The 22,696-nt window shown below is 48.1% G+C and overlaps 1 protein-coding gene across 1 annotated transcript; it reads left to right on the top strand.

The window, feature by feature from the left end:
• The first annotated feature begins 6,427 nt into the window (after positions 1-6,427).
• Positions 6,428-11,191, top strand: LOC102368419 (olfactory receptor 2D3-like). The gene is made up of 3 exons (XM_025195295.1): positions 6,428-6,434; positions 10,236-10,691; positions 10,977-11,191. Exons 1-3 carry the CDS (start codon positions 6,428-6,430, stop codon positions 11,189-11,191), a joined length of 678 nt encoding a protein of 225 aa, XP_025051080.1.
• The last annotated feature ends 11,505 nt before the right edge of the window (positions 11,192-22,696 follow it).

Below are 22,696 nucleotides of genomic sequence, written 5' to 3'. Positions count from 1 at the left end.
TGTGGGGAGTGGTAGCGGGGTGGCAGTGTCAAAATGGCGATGTTTGGACTGTGGTTCAAAACCCTGTCCTCCTCTTCTTTCTTCCCCTCCTTGCAGAAGACTTTCGAGATCAGAAATTGAAAAGCATGAATAAGGAAAGCAGCAAGAATCCACACCCGCCAGTAGAAGCAAGTTATTTAGCAGTAGTGTACTAGTTAAAAAGTGTATAATGTATGTAATAAGTAGTATATAGTGCAGGGGTCAGCAACCCCTGGCACGCGTGCCAAGCATAGCACGTAAGGGCATTTTGCTCAACACACCACCACCAACCCGGGCTCTCAGCAGCTGCTGCCAGCCATGGAGCCCAGGCTGCTCCCAGCAGGCAGCTGGGAGGCTGCAAGCCCTGCTGCAAGCAGACCGGGCCCCTTGGGCCGGCTGCAGCCGGGAGGCTGCAAACAGCTGCTCTGGGCTCCGGCATCTCACCACTCTGGCACCTTCCAAGGTAGACATTGCGGTTTTTTCAGCACTCTGGCCAAAAGACGTTGCCTACCCCGATATAGTGTATAGTTAAATAGTACATATATGTATATAGTGTATAGTGTATAGCTATAGATAGTATATAGATACTCGTGTATAGTGTTTTAATAAACAATGTTGTATAGATACAGAGGTGCTGGGGAGGAAAATCCAAACTATTTTTCTACTTATTTTCCATTTTCCTATTTTTCTAGTAATATAACAATTTTTAAAATTGTCTTTATTTATTATCTACATTTTTTTTAATGATGCCTTTTTGATTAAAAAAAGATGTTTAGTGCACTGCACCATGATTTCATTTTTGAAATAAAGATTTGAAATTGCGTCTATACGTGTGGCATGTTTTCTTTCATAGGCAGATTGGCATGCACGGCGGTCCATGCGATTTGGGGGTGTGTGGGTTGGGAGAGCTGATGACCATGCCCACCCGCCTCAGCGTGGGGATCCTTCATTTGGGAGTGCCTATGGAGTGATGGGATTACTGGAAAGAGTTGCAGGGTGGACTGTTATGGGAGGTCTAATGCTTGTCCAGTGCTTGTTTCACTCCCAATCCCAATGTACATGGATCCTGGCAAGCCTGTCTGAGGGTGCAGCATCTTTTTTCAGGAAAGACTCGCCCCCTCCATCCCCCCACCCCCCCACAGAGCACCCCATCCCGAACCCAACAAGACAAGAAATAGCAACAAGCAGCAATACTGCGCCAGGCAGGGGAGAGCCAGTGCCAAAGAGGACAGACTAATATTTTTGAGGAATGCGTATGGCTTTGGGAGGTGGCTGGTGATCGTGATTATAGCCCTTTAGACAGTTAGGACCATGGGGTCATGACTTGGATTAATAGACTCCAGTATTGGAGAGCTGGTCGGTGTTCAGGGGGTTGGAGCACCACAGGAAGAGCAATGTCCAGATGAATCAGAGCCTCAGCCAGAAAGAGATAGAGACTGAGTTTGGTGCGGTCAGAGCCCAAGAAAGAGACTGACCAGTGGGGTTGGGGTCCAAGTCAAGTGGGCCCACTTGGATGCAAACCAAGAAGAAGAAGAGTCTTGCCCTGAGGAGAGAAACGAGGGTGAGGATAAACAGAACTGGGTTGATAACCAAGAATGCATGAGTGTCAAGACTGAAAGGGCCATGGACTGTTATTTAACAAGTTACCATAGGCAGGCTGGAGTCACACCAGGCACCCATTGCAGTCTGAGTTGTCAGGCCAAGGGTTGAGGGGGTATTGTCGTCAAGGCAGATAGTAGAATAGAGCTGTGAGGTACAAATACATCAGGGACGGGGACGGTGGTTATGCAAGAGCAGGGCTGGGGTAGGTTGGAGTGAGGTAGAGGCTCAGAAGCACAAATGGGCATGTTACTGCTGGGACACGTCCCGCACGAAGTAGTAGGGGTTTTATAGTACCCTTGTCAGGGGCTTGTGGTTTGCATGGGTTCCTCCTGATCGCCTGTCTTCTCATCAATGTCCTCATGGGAGGGACCACGCGGGGCTAGGCCTGGAGTCTGACAAGCTGCCTTGTGGCATCACAGACTTTGCCCCTGCCTGCTGGCTTGGCTGCTCTAGATTCAAGTACCAGTGGTCCAAAGAATCAGCTTCATAAATCCCACACCTGTGTACAAACTTCCACCCCAAAGGCAAGTCCTCACTAGCCATGTTGTTCCAGCACACCAGCCACAACCTTCAGCCTCCCGTGCTCAAACTTTTCCTCTGACATCGTGGCCATACTAAGACCTTGTCCTGAGCTCCAGGGATTCTTGAACACCAGACAAGCAACCAGAACAACAGGCTTGCCATGCTCCAAGGTAATAAACCTCCTTCTCCAACAAAGGATGGGACCCTGGAACAACACCTTACCGGGGACCTCAGAGATGTGCAGTTGTGCGCCGTACCCCTTGACTTCACAGGCTCTTGGGCACTTTACCTTGCGGGGGTCGGGGGGGGCAGCGAAGTGCTGTGGGACTCTAGCCCTGAAACCCACTCACACAATGGAATAATGTGCTGCCTTCTCACTTGACCCCAAAGTCTCCTCCCCTCCTCTGAGTGTGAATAAGTCCATGAGAGGAAGGTTAGGATGCTTGTGGGCCACTTGTATGGAAAACACTGGCCCTCCCTTTTGCCTTCTTTTTCTCCAGATTACATCACCTCACCCCAAGTCTGTGTAACAAGGTGCAGTCTAAAATGACCACCTGGGGCAGAAACGCTTGCTAGTATCAAGGCATACACCCCTGTGCCATCCATCCCACCTTGAGGTACCACAGGCATATTCTGTGGGCATCCAGCAGATCCTAACCTTGTACTTGAAGAGCTCCCTGGCATCCAAGTAGTGCTTCAGGATGTAAGAGCTGAAATCCAAGTTTTAGGCCCAGACAATCCTAGTTGAGAAGGCAGGAAACAGGATCTACCTGCTCCACCCTTTAAAGCATTCCCCAAGACAGCAGCAGGCTCTCTGGGCAAAGACTCTGGCTCTTATCTCAGACCCCTTCACAGTTCTTTGATTCCTTTCTCACCTAAACCTCTGGCTGCACATCTGGCTTTCTAAACTTTGGCTTTGACTTGTGCTTCACCCTGAACTTGGACTTAAGCTTCCAGTTTGCCATGAACCCCGGTCTTGCCCTCTCGCTCTATGACTTGTGGCTTACTGTGAACCCCAGTTTGACTCCTGTCTCTCTGTGAACCACTCTCTTGATTTGCCTTATTAACTAGGTAACCTACCTGCACTACCTAGGCCACAGGCTCTAAGACATGAGGCTAGGGAAGTATAGGTAGGTAGGTCTGTGTGGAAAAAAAGGCCCCTGTCTCTCTGTAGAGATCCTCCCTCTCTTTCTGCCCTGCCTTGGACACACATCCTTCCCCTTTCACCTGTGTGCTGTTTGGTTTTAACCTGGTCATCTATGTGACAGAGAGAGAGAAATTCCAAAAGTGTGTGTGGGGGGGTGGGGGGTGTCGCTCTTCCCTTTGTCCTGGAGCAGGCACGCTGGGAAGGAGAGGAGTCACTTTGGGAACACAGATAAGCTTGGACCTCTGGAGAGATGCTCCAGGTGATCTTACTGTGAGTAGCCTTGGAAACTTAGCCAGTATATTAGGATCAAGTGATTTTAGCCACGTGTTAAAAGGGCCACGAGCCCATTCTCTTTTGTTCAAGGTGTTTTTCTCTTTGCTCTGTGACTCCCCATTCTCTCTCCCTCCGATCAATAAATGCTATCTGTTACATTTTTGAGGGAAGAGGGAAGGGACTAGCCTTTTAGCTCCTTTTGCTCGGCTAGCTAAAATGGACTTGGCTTTTTTACCTTCCTCCAGGACAGGGGTTACTTTTGAATGCTTTAGGCTATCAGAAGAACCCCAAAATACCACGGTGGGCTAAGCACCCCCAACATCTGCAGGGTCTGTGTACCCTAGGCTGCAGAGAGACCTAACAGAGACCAGAGACTGGGTGGTGGCAGCAATTACCCTAAGCTTGTGGATGTGCTCCAGGAACGGGGTCAGCCAGATGTAGGCACCCCATGTGGGGCACCCAAATCATAGTTTTGGTCGGGCACAGTGAGGCAGGTGGCTCAGCACAGTAGTGCCCCCATAGCCTGCTCCCAGAGAAGGAAGGCAGGGATCGTTGCCAATTCAGAATTTATTCAGACAGCCCCATTAGCAAATAATTCTTCTTCTGGTATTGTGGATCTTACACTAAAACATGGATGCCACATAGGTGAAATGCCCCTACTGAACCACAATATCTTGAAGCATATCAGTAGTTGCCTTACAGCTGATGTACTCTCAGCCACCGATGGTCCCCAAGCAGGAAAGAAAGGCCATCCAGGCTGACTTGGTTATGACCTCCTGCAGAAACTGCTCAGTGACAGTGATTTCTGGATGCTGTTGCAATCTTCCTGCACAGCTGCTCAGGGTAAGGAATTTCCCATGTCAAAGTGGTTGGCAATGAAATGGAGTCCATCAGGGGATCCCATCTTCCAGATGGGAATACGCATCTACGCTCCGTGTCCGTGAGCGTCCGCATGCTAGTGCTTTGTGTCTTAGGTGAAACATCCCTCTCATCAGATGCTCAAAGACTGGAGGTGGTCACAGAGGTGACACCTTCTCTTACTTCTTGCCCCATTGGCACGTAGCTCCTTGACACAAAGTGTACGTAAAACAGTTAGAGAAGTCTTATCTGAAATACCTCCTGCTATCATGCCAATACAGTCCAGATGCCAGACAAGCTGGAAGAAAAGCATGGTCAGGTGTGCCAAGGCATTGCACTATGAAGAGGAGGTAAGAGCCAGTGCCTCACAGGACTGCTCTGTAGATCATGGAGAGTAAGAAAATGGTTTAGGTGTCTCCTGTGCTCTTGCACTGAAGGCAAAGTCTAAGCCCAGCCTTTCTATCATGAAAATGATCAGTCACCCAGTAGAAGGAAGTCCTGAGTAGAAAGCTGTGCTGTTGCTATTCATCCGCTTTCAGAAGTCTTGGGCATCATGGCCAAGAGGCATGCTGTGATTTTTGTTCACTAGCCCTAGAGCTGTGCAGCATTATGGCAGCAGGGGCCCCAGGACATTTTGAGTCATTGCAGCTGGGGAAGCCTGTACTTTTTTACAGTGCTGGAAGATCATACCTGAAGTACATTGATGGCTTGTCTGTCCAAACCTTTAGACAAGGACTCTGCCTCTGCCTCTGCCTCCGCCTCCGCCTCTGCCCCTCCTAGTGGAGTTGAGCAATATACACTTCCCTTTAGAAAATTGATGAAAGTAGTGAAACACCATGGGCTCGGGTTTTTTCCTAATATTATCACCTGCCAATTATCTACAGATAAATCAATATTCCATGCGAGTCAAAAACGATATATTCATCTAAGTCTGTGGTTTTATGGCTTGCAATATTGCCAATTGCTGAGCAAAACACTTTAGCTAATTACACAAGAGATACTTTGTCCCACAGGTACCCAGAGAATATTTAGATGAACAAATTCATGTTTCATCACAGAGCCTGAAAAATATTGGCTGTATTTTTTCCTAGAGGGGACAAGCAGCGAAAGAAAATATTTATATAGGATCTACAAACTAGTAATATTCCCATCCTCTTCAGCTTTTTCCATGGTAAAGAGTAGGGAGCCTTCTTGTGTTCCCTGTTTGTCAGGGACAAAGGGCTAGGGAGAAAGGAAGTGAGGGCAAAGAGGTAGGAAGACAGACAAAGAGACTAAGCAACCACTGAGTGGAATATGTGTTACTTTTGCTCCTTTGATTTTTTCCCTCTTAAACCAGTCCCTTTAACATGAACAGCCCCATTTCTTGAAGAGAAAAAGTGTAGCACTTCAATGAGTGCATCAGAGGTTGTTCTTTCTCTCTCTTTGCTCGGTGACAGACATCATGAACATTTTCTATATGGATTTTCAGTGAGTGCATTCTTATTTTATTTTATAATCTAGTGGGTGGGAGTAATGTATGAATGTACATACATTTATTTTTGTTTGTGAATGTTTATATACATGGACACACACACATGCATACATGCATATATACATACATACATACATGTGAGTATGTCATTTTAGAATTAAAATGTAACATAACATATTGGAAAGACTTCCTGAGGAATAAGGTATATAGTGCTGGCTACCAATCTTCAAGGAAAATGAATTCCAACAGGAACAGGTGCAAAGAAGGGCAATGAGGATGACCAAGGGGATGGTCTAAAAGAATTTGACTTGTTTATCGTAGGATAAAAAGGGTATACCTGGGAAAAGGATGCCTTTCTTCAAGTGTAGTGGAGGGAGGGTGTAAAAATAAGGGAGATAATAGAACTGTTTAAATGAAAAGATAGTGTCAGAATAGGAAAACTAACAGGTAAATGAACCACCCATAAATGTGCGTAGGTTGTGCATTAGATAGGGGATATATAATAGGTGTGTCCAAAATACCTAGGGCTCTACGTGATGATCGGTGAGTTCTTTCCAGGCCTAAGTCTTCTTGGCCACATCCACAAAAGAGCTTTTTTTACCTCAGTTGGAACGGGAGTGAAATGTAAGTGCCTACACCCAACCTTACAATGTGAAACCCTTGGTTAGGTGCTACCTAACCCTGGATGTGCCTAGACTCTACAGGCATTTTCGTGTTTGTATTTCAAGTTTCCCAGGTGCCTAGATGGACCATCTGTGCTAGGTCAGGACAGACCCAGCCTAGATTCAGTTTTGCAGACAGGTGATGCCTACACCCGGGCACAATTGAGAAATTAGTTGTTCTTTTGCCTTGGGCTCCTTAGAAGCCTAATCTAATAGATGTGCTGAGAGCATGTCTAACATGCACACACACACACACACACACACACACACACACACACACACACACACACACACACACACACACACAGAGGACTGGGTATCTCACCAAATCCAATGGTGTCCACAATCTTGTTTTAAAATCTGACTGGAGATGGTATTGGTGCCACCTTCCTTTTAATCAGTAGCTCAGTGTTTACTTTTAGCACACTTGCCCAGGACATGGGGCACAGATAGTTCCCTGGTTTTCCTGAAGGAGCTCACACTCACACCCTGCAGGGGACCACTTAAACCGCCTGAGTCATGAGGCTGAAGCCTAGGGTGACATCCTATTCTTTTCTGTCTAGATTTGGTTTTGTACATGAGTATTTAAGTACCGATGGAAGGGGTGGCATTCTGCTTCTGGGTACATAGGTAGCCATCCATGGGCATAGGGATACATGCCACAGAAATAGTGACCGCCTGTGCACAGGTGGCCCTTCTGGGACTTACATGACTAAATCTGTTTATCCAGGAGCCCAGAAAAGAATACAGGGCCACCCAAGCATTTAAGGCATTATTTTTGCTCTGAGTGTCTCCTCTGTTCTGGGCGGCTCTGTCTTTTTTTCTGCCCAATGACCATTCAACGGAAAATACAGAAGCACTCCCTGGAGCAGGCACCAGAACCAAAGATTTCCCCCTCCTAGGTGAGTCCCCATTTCAAGCCTGTGTAGAGTCAGACTCCTTTTGGCATTTTTTCATTTGCCTCCTCTGGTCCAATTAGCCTTGATTTCTGTTCTGCATAGTGGAAAAGTTTGAAGAGAAGGAATGGGAATTTTGCTGTTGGCTTGAATGCCATGGAGAGGATAGCCCTTGTTCCCAAAAGGGCTCTGTTGTGAGGGAACTTGAAACCGTGGATTGAAAAAATGGGAAATAGCCATGTCTAGCAAATCCCTACTGCTAGTCAGGGTTGGGCAAAAAGAAGCCCATTATTCTTCCTGGAAAAGTTTGTAATTTTTTGATTTTTGGTCGATATTTCTATCATTTTCTGGTTTGTTTCATTGTTTTTGGTTGTCTGTAATTTTAGACTGGATGCACAGCTACACTCAATGCTTTAAAAAGTTTGTTTTTTGACAAATGAAAACCACAGATACAAAATTTTCACCTTGTTTTTTGTGTGTATGTTATTATGTACCGTGTTAGAAGATATAACAATAGGAATTTTAAAATATGGTTTTGTTCATTTAGTTGTCTGCTAGCTAGCTATATTGCCCAACCTCAGGTGAACACTTACATAATGTATTTAACACTTTAAAATACATTAATACTAGTTATGTAGTGTAATGAGCAGGACTTTAGAGATTAATCTAAAGGCTTGGATGCTGAGATGAAGATTCATCTGCCAAGCTAAGACATAATGAAAGATGCATCCATAAAACAGGAATGAGAGACAATACCAAAATAAGAAGAATGCATGGTTGCCTTAAATATTGATCTGTCTTTTAGGGTGGGGTGAACCAGCTGGTCAAATAACCAAGTTGTCACCATATTGGTCTAGAGGAAAGAGCATCAGGGTTTGTGGTAGAGGTGATATCGTTTTTTAGACCAGCAAGATTTTTGCAACATTTTCTTTAATTGCAAGCTTTTGGGCACAAACACCCTTTGTCAGGCTTTGCAGAAAAGATTGTAAAAGTCCTCCTGGGTAGAAAGGAAAGTTCATATTTCATAGGATTTCACAGAGGAGTCAATAGATGGAAAACTCCTCTGGGCAGGCAGCTCTTAGCTGGTAAGGTGTCTCTCAGCTCTTCCATGTGTCAGGTATCTTTCCAAGGAGGAAGCAATTTTGACCACGTGAAACCTGAGATCCTGCTCTTGCCTTTATTCAAGGTCATTTGCATCATCAGAGAGACTCCTTACCAGCTAAGCGCTGCCTGCCCAGAGGAGTTTTCCATCCACTGACTCCTCTGTAACATCCTATGAAATACGAACTTTCATTTCTACCCAGGAGGACTTTTACAATCTTTTCTCTGATGCCTGATGAAGGGTGTTTGTGCCCAAAAGCTTGTACTTAGAGATTTTTTCCCCTTTTTTTGCAAAAAATCTTGTTGGTCTAATAAAAGCTATCACTTCTGCCACAAGCCCTGACTGGTCAAATAATGTTTTTTTCAGGTACAGGGTCAAAGTGAGAGACTAGGGAAAAATCAGTCTGAGTTGAAACAGAATTGCTCCCAATCTTGCAGCAGGATCCAGGCAAATCTGGCAGGCCAACCCGTGCGTACAAGGGGCTCGCTGAGCACATCCAGGTCAGTGATGTAGGCTCTCAAATGCTGTTCGATTGTGAAACGTATTCATAGGAAAACATCATTTGCTATATATTCATCCAAGGTACTTTAGTTCATTGAGAACAAGTTCTGCTAAGGTTACAGGGAAAAAGACAGGAATGAGAGCCAAGAGAAATTGTTTCACTTCAGATTCATTCTTCCTTCTCTTCGAATCCACAAGCAAATTTCTATTGAGGCCAGTTTGAAGTCCCTGGATGACAAGAATCTGACTGAGAGCAAAATACATAAATACATGCTACTATTCGCTCTTTTTTGTTCAGTTACTTGGGCTCTGCACGAGCCCCCCAACCCTGATCCCCCCAGTCCCCGCATGGGGGAGGGGGGCTCTCTGGGGGAGCATGGCAGAGCCCCCCATGTGGCATGGGGCAGTGGGGAGCAGTGGGGATCGCTCCCCAACCTGGCAGCACCCCATGAGTGCGGGTTTCGGTCCCCTCCCCTCTCCTCTCCTCCAGCCCCCCCTCCCCTACCCCTACTTACTAGCTCCGAGTCTGGCGCCAGCTCCCTGCTGCAGCCATCGGGGACTGCCCAAATCATCAAAGCTCTCCAAGTCTTTTCCAAATCGATTCAGGGAGCTTCAAAGAGATTTGGACCTTTTAATTGGTCCCCTGATTTGATTTGGATTTGGAGATTTGGCCACCGAATTGAATCAGCACACAAAGCTTTGCATGGCCCTAGTGCCCAGTCCTTGACCATCATCAGGATAGGCCTTCCTTTTGACTTGACAGAAAGTCACAATCCTGAAACCCGCTCAGGTCTGGCTGTAAATGAGGCTTTGCGCTCAGCTCCAAAGCAGAATTAATTTATAGATATCTGGCTCAGCCCAGCTAGAGGCATGTCTCTTAAAGCTGCTAGGTGCCCTGCCACAGAGCAGGGATTTGGACCCTGGACAGCCTACTTGAAGCACTATGTCTCTTTGACACTTAGGCAGCGTGCTAGGATTGGGAAATTTGGAAGTAAAATATTCAGACTTTCTCTGATACCAAATTTCTGAAGAGCTTTCCTTTGAGCTAGAAATTAGCTTCTCAATTTGGTTATTAAAACCCATCAGCTGGCTTTGAAAATACCATGTTTCTACTTATTTCCCTATTTTGGAAATTCCTTTCACAGTCATTATGCTAAGTCCAAATGTTTTGCTCTTCTTACAGGTCACTGCCTGGGAATGGAAAACCAAACCACTGTGACTGAGTTTATTCTCTTGGGACTTTCCAGTAACCCACAACTCCAAACTTTACTTTTCTTTGTGTTTTTGGTGATATACCTAATCACCCTAGTGGCTAATGTAGTCATTATGTTGGTGATACGAGCTGATTCTCATCTTCATACCCCCATGTATTTCTTTCTGTCTCATCTATCCATTGTTGATATGTGCTATTCCTCAACCGTTGTCCCGCAGATGCTGGTGGATTTACTAGCAAGACATAAAACTATTTCTGCCAATGCTTGCTTCACCCAGATATTCTTCATCTTTTTCTCAGGTACTTGTGAAATATTCATTCTCTCAGTAATGGCATATGACCGTTATGCTGCTATCTGTAAACCTTTGCATTATGCAGTGACTATGAACAAAAAAGTGTGCGGGAAATTAGTGGGTGGTTCGTGGACAATGAGTCTTATTAATTCACTGGTAAATACAGTTCCTGTATTAAAATTGCACTTCTGTGGGCACAATGAAATTGCACATTTTAGCTGTGAGCTTCCCCCAGTACTAACGCTGTCCTGCACTGGGACGTTCATCAACAAAGTAGCTCTTCTTTCTTCTGTTGTGGTCACTGGTTTCAGCACGTTCCTCCTCACCTTGGTTTCCTACATCCAAATCATTGCCACCCTCCTGAGGATGCGCTCTGCAGAGGGTAGACGTAAAGCCTTCTCCACCTGCAGCTCCCACCTCATTGTGGTGGGTTTGTTTTATACAACGGCTCTTTTTCAGTACATGAAACCCAGCTCCATTTCTTCAGCGCTCCTAGATCAAGTCTTTTCCGTCCAATACAGCATCTTAACCCCCATGTTAAACCCCATCATCTATAGTCTGAAAAATAAAGAAGTGAAAACAGCCTTGGAGAGAATTTGGGGGAGTTTGGGGGGGAGTTCCCAACTGATATAAAAAATGCAATTGTAAATACTGATGTCCAATATTTGTAATTGAAAATAAATACTATGGAAAATACAGAAGTATAGGAAACAGCTACCTGGATGAGGCTAGAACACAAATGGAAATGACATGTATTTAAAAAATATCCTGGCTTGTATCTGCCACTGAACGTAGAGCACATCACATGAAGAGAAGCAACACAATTGTTTTAGCTAGATTTTAAAACATCCTTTAGTTCAAGTCCAGTTCTCTCAGTTAAGCCTGACATTTTCTTGAAAGTAAGCCTGTTTTGATTGCAGTTCAAATAAGAATGAATTCACTATACATTTTTTACCTGTACTAGTAAAATCGGCTGAGTATATATCCCAGAATTTATGTATCCAGTGGCTTTGTAATAAGCCTGTGCTCCCTGAAGGAGATTCAGAAATGTGGTGGATGAAATTCCCTTGACTTAAAATTGATTGTAAGTATCTTATTCCTGAAATCTTTGAGAAACCATATTGAATATCCAGTGATGGAGGCCTGTGCAGAGCGTCTAGTGTTTGCTTCGGATTTGGATTCAGTCGATTTGGGGAACAGTGATTCGATTTGGTGATTCAAATCACTGTCCCGTATTGATTCAGCCAAGTCTGATTCAGAGATTCGGATGCCGCCCGATCTCTGAATCACCCAGGCCAGGCCCATCCCCTGTCCCATCTCCCAGCTTGGCAATGGCTGCCCGCCCGCCACAGCTCCCAGCACTTTGAAAAACATTTGGATTCAGTCGATTTGGGGAACAGTGATTCGATTTGGTGATTCAAATCACTGTCCCGTATTGATTCAGCCAAGTCTGATTCAGAGATTCGGATGCCGCCCGATCTCTGAATCACCCAGGCCAGGCCCATCCCCTGTCCCATCTCCCAGCTTGGCAATGGCTGCCCGCCCGCCACAGCTCCCAGCACTTTGAAAAACAAAAAGCCCCAACTCAGCGGGTGCTGCCAGGTGACAAAAAACCCCCAAACTCACCAGTTCCTGCCTGGCAGGCTGCCCCACACTGCCCCATGCTGCACTTGGGCTCCAGTCACAATCTCACCATCAAGGGCAATGGGCCCTTGGCCCCCCCACCTTTGTCTCATTTTCGGGCTTTATCTCTGCCTGGTTTTGGGCACAATCTCTGCCCTACTCTGGCTATGACAGCGCCCTACTCTGGCCAATCCTGGGAGTTCTCCTCTATCCTAAACCAAACCAGCCATTAAAGAACAAACCAACCAGCAAGCTCACATCTTATCTCAACCCACCCCAGACTGGGTGAGCTGATGCTAGAACAAAATAAGCACCCTGTCACTTTAGAGTGGCAGCCTGACTTGGGCAGCCACACAAATGACAAGAAGGACCCAACAGTCTAACACAGACAGTAGGGCTGTGCGAAACCACCATTGCGCTTCAACTTCTCTTTCAACGTGTCAGCAGAACAGTGTTTTGTTTCAAGTTCAGTTTTGTTTTGAAAGCACCGTTCCATTTTGTTTCGCCGTTTTGCTGTTTTGACGCTGTTTCGATGTTTTGCCCATAGGTTATAATGGGAAGTGGGAAACTGGGGGAGGAGCACCCTCCTGTGATCACAGGCAGATCGGGGCTCGCACCTCGGGGAGGAGTCCAGCAGAGCCTTGTAGCCCTCCCGGGGGTATGGGCGGGAGGTTACTGCTGCCGCCTGGGACTGGTGCCGGGAGCTGAGCTGGTGGAGGGAGGCAGAGCACAGCCCCGGTGCTGCACTCTGCTTCCCTGCACCGGGCTCAGTTCCATGGGGCTGTGAGCCGCGTGGGTGCAAGGGGCTGGGAGTGGAGCCCAGTGGAGTGGGGCAGAGCTCCATGCTGCAAGTGGCTGGGAATGGAGCCTGGTGGAGGAGCATGCAGCCCAGTGGAGGGTGGTGCGGTGCAGCCCTGTGGCTGTGCTCTGCTTCCCTCCACCAGGCTCAGCACCCAGAGGCTTGCGGCCCCGTGGAACTCAGCCTGGTGGCAGGAGGCAGAGCGCAGCACCAACTCTGCCCACCTCCTGCCACCGGGCTGAGCTCCATGGGGCTGGTGGCGCCGATCAGAGTGCAGCCCGGCGGTGGGAGGCAGGCAGAGCTGGCGCTGCACTCTGACCGTCTCCACCAGCCCCATGGAGTGCAGCCTGGTGGCGGGAGGCAGGGAGAGACAGGGCAGCGCTCCGCACCAGGCTGAGCCACATGGGGCTGCAGAGCCACTTGGAGTGAAGTCCTGGCTCTCCCCTGCCTCCCACCACCTGGCTGCTGCTTTGAAACTCAAAACATTCGGAAAGTTTCAAAACGTTTCGACTGGCCTCATTTCATTTCGATTTTGCTGTTTCAAGTTCAAAATGAGTCGTAACAGTGTCAAAATGAAACAGCCAGCGAAGCTTCACACAGCCCTAACAAACAGTATCCTCCTCATTCAGAGTGAACACATCTCAAGGGGGACCACCCAGCCCAGGTCTCTCAACCGGCTCCCAAGGGTTGTGTCTTTCACCTGAGTTCTCCGGCAGTTACTCTCTCTTTGTATGGGGTTTGGCTCCTGGTGAAGCTTCTCCTGGTGGCTGTTGTTTCCACAGCACTTTCCTCCTTGGTGGGTGCCCACCCTCCTGAGCATGCCCTTATCTAACCCCCTTGATTATCATTTGTATCCAGTGTCTCACCACTCCCCCCTCCCCCCAGGTGTTAGTCTTTCCTGTCGGGAGTTTATCTGCTTCCCTTCCCTCCAGACTTGCAGTCCTTACTTTAGCTACTTCTTTACTGTCTGGGTACCTGTACATGTCATGGGGTTTGATCCCATTAAATGAAATAAGTTTATAAAATTAAAAAATGTTTATTTCAGAGTGTCACATCAGTGTTTGCCCATAGTAGGCTTTCGAATGAATTAAGCCCAGTGTGCAATTTCCTGTAAATTCCATCAGGGGAGCTGCACACCAATCTACCCTGCTGCTGTGTACCCTACTGAATTACAGCAGGGGGTGCATGTAAACCAGTAATACATCACTAATTCCCTCCCTCCTCACTCCCCAAACCATCCCCTAGGGAGTCCATGCTAACCCCCCCTGCCAAGCTGCCCAACTTGTTCACATGGTTCAGACACCCTGAAATCATGTGAACTCCCACCCCTCCCACATCCCCTCCCACATCCTTATAGCCTCTTAAAGGACACCTATTACTCCCCAAGCAAGGGATCTCCACAGTAACCCGTGGTCACAGCCCCACCTCATCCACCCCCAAACCTATCCAGGGTGGAGCAGACCCTTCAGTTATGGGGTGAGGAGCAGGTAGCCCGCCTGCTCCTCATTCTTCTCCATATCACTGGTGATGAGTGAGACTGGTGTGGGGGGAGGCAGTACACCACTTGTGGTGGTGGTGGTGGTGTGTAATATATCATGGGGCATAGACCAAAAACTCATGTCCATCTTACAGTTTGTTTTCCACATTTCAGGACTACATTTCCCAGCATTCCCCAGTGGGCAGGGCTCTGGACGGTTTCCATGGGGACCCCTGCTACAGCTGTACAATGAAGCCATGAATACCTGTACATATGCTCATGACTGTGTGGCGCGTAGCATGGCTCTCTGCAATGTTGGGGTGGCTGTAGCCCGCATCACCCCCCACCAATCTTTCTGCCAGACCTAGTGGCATGGAGTATAGATGCATCTCAGCATGTTGAGAAACAAGACAGTGTAATGAATGGACACCTTTCCTTTTACTACAAAATGCATTCTTTGCACAGTTGGATATAGTTTTAAAAGATGGCTAAGAAGCTGGCTGGATAGCTGGATAGCTGGATAGCCAGAAGCTGGCTGGATATAGCATTAATAGCCACAGACACTTTTAGGAGGATTATTGTCCTCGCAAATGACCCCCCCCCCACACACACACCAAAAAGCTGAGGACTCCAGCAGGCTGCTCATACCACTCCCCCACCCCCCACCATGGGATAAGGAGAGGTTTAATTAACCCTTCGCAGAACATGGTCCATCCAGGGACGCTAGGCTACCAGGTGTCGGGTACTGAGCTGTGTGCACCCTCACCTCTCCACCCCCTGGCTGCCAGCCTGCAAACAATAACCCCCTACCCAAGGCCAGGCAGTGCTCCATTCCTTCTCCCCATGCCCTGCACATCCTCCACCCCTGGTCCCTGCCACCCTCACCAAAACCTCCTCCCCGCCACTACAGACAAAAATGTACTGGGGACACAGATGTTTTCTGGAGAAAATAGGCAAAGGATTTTATTTTAATGGGAAGACCAGCCAGTGCTAGTTGTCAGCAGCGTCCATAATATGTGCTGCCAGGCAATCCCTTACAAAGGCTGCCTGACCAATGTCTCCATGCTGGGATTGTATGCCATGCACTGCCCACCCGTGTCTCTCCCTGGTCACTGCCTCATGCTTCGTCAGCCCACAACTCACTGAAAATCTCCCCCCTGGTTTCACAAATATTGTGGGGCATGCAGGCTGACACTATAAAGGCTGTTATGTTTTCTGGCTCCAACCTGAGCCTGCAGTTCAGCGCCCTCCACCGTGCTTTGAGGCAGCCAAAGACGCATTGAACAGCCATCCTGCATTTGCTGAGATGGTAGCTGAAAACCATCTTCTGTGGATCCTTAACACTCCCTCCATAAGGCTTCATGAGCCAGGGCCTGAGGGGATGAGCAACATCCGCTATTATAAGTGGGGGGATGGCAACACCACGGATCACTGTCTCGGGGACTCTGGGAGCATAGTGTCCTTTCTCCATCAAGCCAGGCAGTGGAGAGTTTCTAAACACACACGCGTCATGTGCGCTGCCTACCCACCCTGTATAGCTGTTTGTGAATCAGCCCCAATGATCCACCATGGCTTGCAGAATCACCGAGGCAAATCCCTTCCTGTTCATGAATGACCACCCCCTCCTGGGGGGGACTGAACAGGGATGTGTGTGCTGTCTAAAGCCCCCATGGCATTGAAGCCATCAATAACTTCCTGGGAGCTACCGAGGCAAATCAAGTTGTTCACCATGACATCCTGCAGCAGCTGGCATACTGCAAGAGTCACTCATCTGGCTGTGCAGGGAACCATGCCAAACTGGTTCGTGATGCAGCAGAGGCTGACAGGGGTGGCCAGTTTCATGATGGCCATGGCCACCCTCTTGCCTGGTGCAATGGCCCAACTCATCACAGTGTCCTGCCTCACAATTTTTGACCCCAGCATTGAGATGATGTGATGAAATGTTTCCCTGGTCACTCAGAATGGCTTGAGCCACTGTTGATCATTCCAAGTGGTTTGTATGATTTGCTCCCACCAATCCAAGTTGCTCGCGTGGGCCCAGACCCTGTGGTTGCTGCTCCTGAGGGTGATCCACAGAGCCCTATCAGCGTCCACTTCTGTGCCTGCCTCTCGGCTACATCACTGCACATCTAAGTGCCTTTTTTCACGAGGCACGTCTACATGCAGGTGTCTCATTGCAAGTGTTTAGAAGCAGGAGCATAGCATATACTGCCATCATTAGCTGTGCCTCTATTTTATGCAGTAAATCCAAAGCCAGCAGCAGGATACTTAACAACAGTTCCTCCTCCTCCTTCTCCTCTTCCTCCTCACACATTTCATCCAGATTCTCCATTACTCATTTCATCACCATTCTCTATGTCTCTGTCCTCACATATTTTGCCCGGAATCTCCATTTGGTCCTCCTCGCTCATCCCATCTGGATTGCACAAAGCCAGGGTGTTTGACCATATGCAGCAGGGCCGCTTCTCAACACACAGCACCACCACCAAGCAAGGGGCTCTGAATGGTACAATCAATTAGCATTGCAAATGACCTCCTATCTGCATGTCAGTGATGACCCCAGTCAGGTGTCTATGCACCGGGCATTGGCACAGCAGAGCCTTTTCCCTTTACCATGGTGGGTGGGTGGGTGTGAGGAAGGTGATGTACCACCATCTACTTCAAACTCAAGTGTGGGGTTTAGAATGACCCTTGGAACCCGTTCATGAAACCTGGGTGCACGATACTGGCTTTTAGTGGGTTAATGAATAGGCACACCTGAGAACTATCTACCCAGGAAATGATAGATAGTTCTCAGGTGTGCCTACTCATTCTCAGGCTATTGTCCTTTGAAAGAAGCATCTCCCCCAAAAACAGGCCAGCCCTGCTAGAACCTTGTTTTGAAAGAAACATCTCCCCAGAAAAGAGCTGTGCCCTGCGGTAGCCCAGGTTTGAAGGAAGCATGTCTCCCCAGAAAAGAGTCAGGGCCTACAAGAACCCTGGTTTGAAAACAACCTCTCCCCAGAAAATCCCCCCAAAAACTTGCTCTGCAAGAGCCCTGGTTCAAAACAGCCTCTCCCCAGAAATGAGCCTTCCCCTGCACTAGGCAATGTTTGAAAGAGGGGTGCGTGATGGACAGCGCTATGTCTCATCAGCTACCATTAATACCTCTCAAAAGCAACTAAGGCAGGCAGAGTCAACACAACCATCAACTTCTCTCCCAACAAATGTACCTCCATATTTGACCCCCACCCGGTTTTCGAATGGGCCTTTGGTAGCAGACACGCTGTATTTGTAGTGCTGGATGAGCATGGCGGCCTCCGGCACCCCACTCTCCTCCCCTAACCTGTTATAATGAGTTCTGCACCCCCCCCCCCGGATATAGTTCCATCGTTCTTTTTGTTCATCACGAAAAAGTTGAGGTTCTGGCAGTCAAGGACACTGCCATTCATTGATTCAGTGGGACAGTGAGGCTAGGGGCAATTTGGCCTGTAGGAAGAGCAGCCAGGCTTAGACACTTGGGTGTGATTGTCATTGGGACATTATGGGCCATTATCGAGCTATGAACAGACAATGGGAGGTGATTTGGGCCAGCCTAAGCCTATCACCATTGCTTTGTTCATAAATGGTGCTTGATTACATTGCCCTGCCTGCCGGTTGTGAGACACAGTTGACTCCTTCACAATTATGAGTACGTGGAACTTTCAAAAGGTTCATTCAAGACATGCCTATATAACAGCCCTGCCAAGTTTGCCAGTGACCTTTCATGACTCAGTTGTTGTAAGAATACCTTGGTCCTGACAACTTCTTGAGCACGAAAAGCTTCCCGTATGTCTTAGAAAACCAAGTCCAGCAGTAGACAGCTGACAGAGCAGGAGGCTGATGCATCCATCAACTGGGGCCCCAACTGGACCTGGGAAGAACTGAAGGACTTGATCAACATTTGGTTGGAGGAAAAGATCATAGAGCAGCTGGAAAGTAGGAGGAATACACCAGTGTATACCATAATAGCAAAAGAAACGCAGGCATGAGGGCACAACTGGGACTGGACACAGTGCCAGAGCAAGATCAAGGCCCTGAGATGTGCGTTTCATCGAGCCAAGGACAAGAGCTCTTGTTCTGGGGCAGGGCACACAATGCTTCTTTCTATGGCGAGATGTCTGTCATTCTCTCCAAGGATGTGGGTGAGGCTTCCTGTCTCCGGTTGTTTGGCGTTGGCCTGGAGAGCATACCTATGGAAGGAGCCTCAGAGTGTCCTGAGAGGGAAACCATGAGCATGTTGGAGCAGTGGGGCGACTGCTCCATGGTGCTGGCTGAGAGGGATGCCCAAGAAGGGGTGGCCCTGGTCATGACCCCAATCTCCTCTCCGATTCTACAGAGTAGCACAGATGAGGAGGAAGAGGAGGAGGAAACCACTTCAGATGCAGGTACCATGTCAGAGGTTCCTCCAGGGACCCAAAGAACGGTTTCTGCTCCCAAGACACAAGAGGATTCATGATGGGGGACTTGTAAGTATTGGGGAATGGGCATTATATCCATTTGCACATATCTGTTAGTGCATGTAGCACTAGAGGTGGGTCATCATTGTCTTCAATGCGTGGAGGGTGGGTGAAGGACATTTCACCACACCATGAACACTTTTTTTTCCTTTAACTGTTACCAGCTACCATGGCCAATGCCAGCTGGGGATGTGCCTCCAAACTGGGGACTTGTAAGTTTTAGGGAATGGATAATCTTTCCATTTGCACCACTCTGGCAGGCACTGTTTCAGTACCTGCACATTGGATGTGCTGGAGGGGATTAGTGCATATAGCGCTGGAGATGGGTCACTGTCCTTTTGAATGCTTACCACCCCCAAACCTGCACACTAGCACCACTTGGTTTGCCTCTGTCCAGGAGGTAGCCAGGAGCACTGCAGCTGAGCCTGTTCCCCCAAACTCAATGCAGTCAACTGGGGGATGCACCAATGCCAGCATGGCCAGGCAAGCACCACTGCAGTACAGGGAGCAAGAAGGTAGTCATTCAGGGGGTGCACAGCAGGAAAAGAAGGCCAAGTAATATACTGCACAAGGTACTACACTGTTCCTATGTGTTTTTAGCTCCTGTTTCACTAACTTCTCTGTTTCCATTACTTTTGTGTGTGCTTCTTATCAAATTCTGCCTCTGGGTGGGAGTGGGGGTGGGACAGAGAGGGGAGATTCATAGATGTTTGGCTTGGAAGGGACCTTAGCAGATCATCGAGTCCGACCCCCTGCCCTGGGCAGCAAAGAGCGCTGGTGCATGTCCAGTCTCCTCTTAAAGACCCCCATGGTAGGGGAGAGCACCACTTCCCTTGGAAGCCCGTTCCAGATTCTGGCAACCCTCCCCGTAAAGAAGTTGATGTCTAACCTAAATCTGCTCTCCGTCAGTTTGTGGCCATTGTTCCTAGTTAGTCTAATGGGTGCCCTGGTAAACAGAGCAGTTCCTATCCCTTGCTGTCCCCCCTCACCTCCCCAATGAATTTGCAGGCAGCCACAAGATCACCTCTCAGTCTTCTCTTGCAGAGGTTCAAGAGATCCAGGGACCTCAGTCTCTCCTCATAGGGCTTTTCCTGCAGGCCCCTAACCATACGCGTGACCCTCCTCTGAACCCTCTCGAGGTTGTTTACATCCCTCCTGAAGTGCGGCACCCAAAACTGGATGCAGTACTCTAACTGCGGCCTGACCAATGCCGCACAAAAAGGGGTAGTATCACTTCCCTGGACCTGTTTGTCATGCACCTGCTAATGCATGATAAAGTGTGGTTAGCTTTATTGATTGCTTCACCACATTGATGACTCATGTTCATCTTGGAGTCAACAATGACTTTGAGATCCTTTACCGCTGCTGTGCTGCTGAGAAGGACCTCCCCGAGCCTGTAAGCATGCTGGTGAATCCTTCTCCCTAGGTGCAGCACCTTAAATTTGTCCTTACTGAACTGCATCTTATTCTGTTCTGCCCACTTTTCCAACCTGCCCAGATCCACCTGGATTTGTTCCCTGCCATCTGGTGTGTTAACTTTACCTCATAATTTGATATCATCTGCGAATTTGGACAGAGTGCTTTGCATGCCTTCATCCAAGTCACTGATGAAGACATTGAACAGCACCGGTCCAAGGACCGAGCCTTGTGGGACTCCGCTGCCCACATCTTTACAGGTCAATACCAACCAATCCACCACCACTCTCTGGGTGCGACCCCTAAGCCAATTTGCCACCCACCTGACCATGTAATCATCTATGTCACAGCGGCTCAGTTCATCTGTGAGGATAGAATGAGATACCGTCCAAGTAGATTACATTTGTGCAATTGAAATGATGCGGCAAGGAGCAGACACATGGCACAAGAAAAATAAAAGCAGCAGCCAAGAGCTGCATTCAGTCAGGGGTGGGGGCAGGTAATGGGGTGACAGCGCCATTGTCACCCTGACAGGGAATGGCCAGGGCATGAGTGGCGGGGTGTCTTTCCGCAGGTGTCCATACAGAAGAATGAACACTGATGCACACTGGACTGGGTGGACTGCTGCATCTGCATCTGCTGTGCTAACCTGGCATTCAAGGAAACACATTACACCCAGTTATTGAAACGGGGCAGCTACAATTCAAAGCGATGTCTGGTGGACAAAGGGGATCATTACATGTCTTTGAGTGCCTTTTGTGTTTGCATGTAACAAGTCCATGGATGTGACACTTTAATTCATGGTTAGCCAAACTAAACTACGTCTGAGGAGTTTTACTTTAATGCACCAGAAAGACTTTCAAAGCATCTGGAAAACCAACTCATGCAAACAGTCATACCATTGAAGCACAAGAAAGGGCAAAAAACATGACGTGCACAAAATCATAGAAAATGAGTGCTGGAAGGGACCTCAGGAGGTCACATCTAGTCCACCCCCCCTGCTCAAAGCAGGGTCATCCCCAACTAGATCACCCCAGTGAAGGCTTTGTCTAGCTAGGTCTTAAAAGACTCCAAGGATGGATATTTCACAACCTGTCTATGTAATCTGTTCCAGTGCTTTACAAACTTTCTGGTGAAAACATTTTTCTTAATATCTAACCTAAACTTCCCTTGCTGCAACTTGGGACCATTGCTCTTTGTTCTGTCATCTGCCACCACTGAGAACAGCTTAGCTCCATCCTCTTTCAAATGCCCCTTTAGGGTGTTGAAGGTTGCTGTTAAATCCCATCTCAGCCTTCTCTTCACTAGGCTAAATAAGTCCAGTTCTCTCAGCCTCTTCTCACAAGTCATGTGCCTCAACCCCCTAAACATTATTGCTACCCTCCACCGGACTCTCTCCAATTTGTTCACATCCTTTCCATAGTGGGGGGCCCAAAACTAAAGCGAAGTTCATAGGCTCATCTGTGAAAAGTGCTTTGTAAATTCAAATAAGCACTGAACCACACTAACCTCATCACCAGAAGCCAACTTCCTACAGCCCAGAACACACTGACTGTATCCAGACTATGCCATGTCAAGAAATGGAAAACCTGCCAACATATTAATCCAATCTATTACAGACAAGAATACCCAACTACCTGTGGGGTCACATTTCTCACAGGAAAGCCACCCTGTCTCCAATCTCTCAGGCCTGATCCTCAAAGGGAATTTACAAACCAGTTTTCACAGACGAGCCCATGAACTTCACTTCATCAACCGCCTAGATACAGAAACTCATGGACTCAATATAGACATTGGATTTATGACACACTATAGCCTGCCCGACATCTGACTCCCCAGGTACCTCTCCACTTTTACCTGCTACATCCCCCTTCCTCCCTCCCCCTCCCAGCCTGTCACTCACCCCCTGACACCTCCATTTCCATTTTAACTGACTGGTTTTCTTGCCTGCATTGCATGCCAGTCACTGGCTTCTCTACTATTCATTCCATCCAGGAAGATCAGGGGGCCTTCCCAGTGCGGGTGAGATCTCGGCCCACCCACCTGTTTGTGGGCCAACTGTCCACCCCTCTTTCATCTGCCATGCCTTGATGGAAAATCAGTTCAGATGTTTCCCAGACAGAAGGCTGCCCATTTATGCCCCTGATGTCTAGGAGTGACATGCATCCATTTCTCAGCTCCATACCTCCCCAAACAGCGTGGCTCATGCCTCACAGATGGCATCCCAGGCAGCTAAGCTCACCTGGAGCCTCACAACTCCACTGCAACCAGCAAGCCTCAGACCTCTCAAAGATCCTACAGGTCTGGGCTTTCCCTAGTCAGGACTGTGTGTGTGTGTGTGTGTG

Source organism: Alligator sinensis, unplaced genomic scaffold (assembly GCF_000455745.1).
Source record: "Alligator sinensis unplaced genomic scaffold, ASM45574v1 scaffold1103_1, whole genome shotgun sequence".
Taxonomy (NCBI): Eukaryota; Metazoa; Chordata; order Crocodylia; family Alligatoridae; genus Alligator; species Alligator sinensis.
The sequence above is the reverse complement of the archived record's forward strand: the minus strand, read 5'-3'. Positions and strand labels throughout refer to the sequence as shown.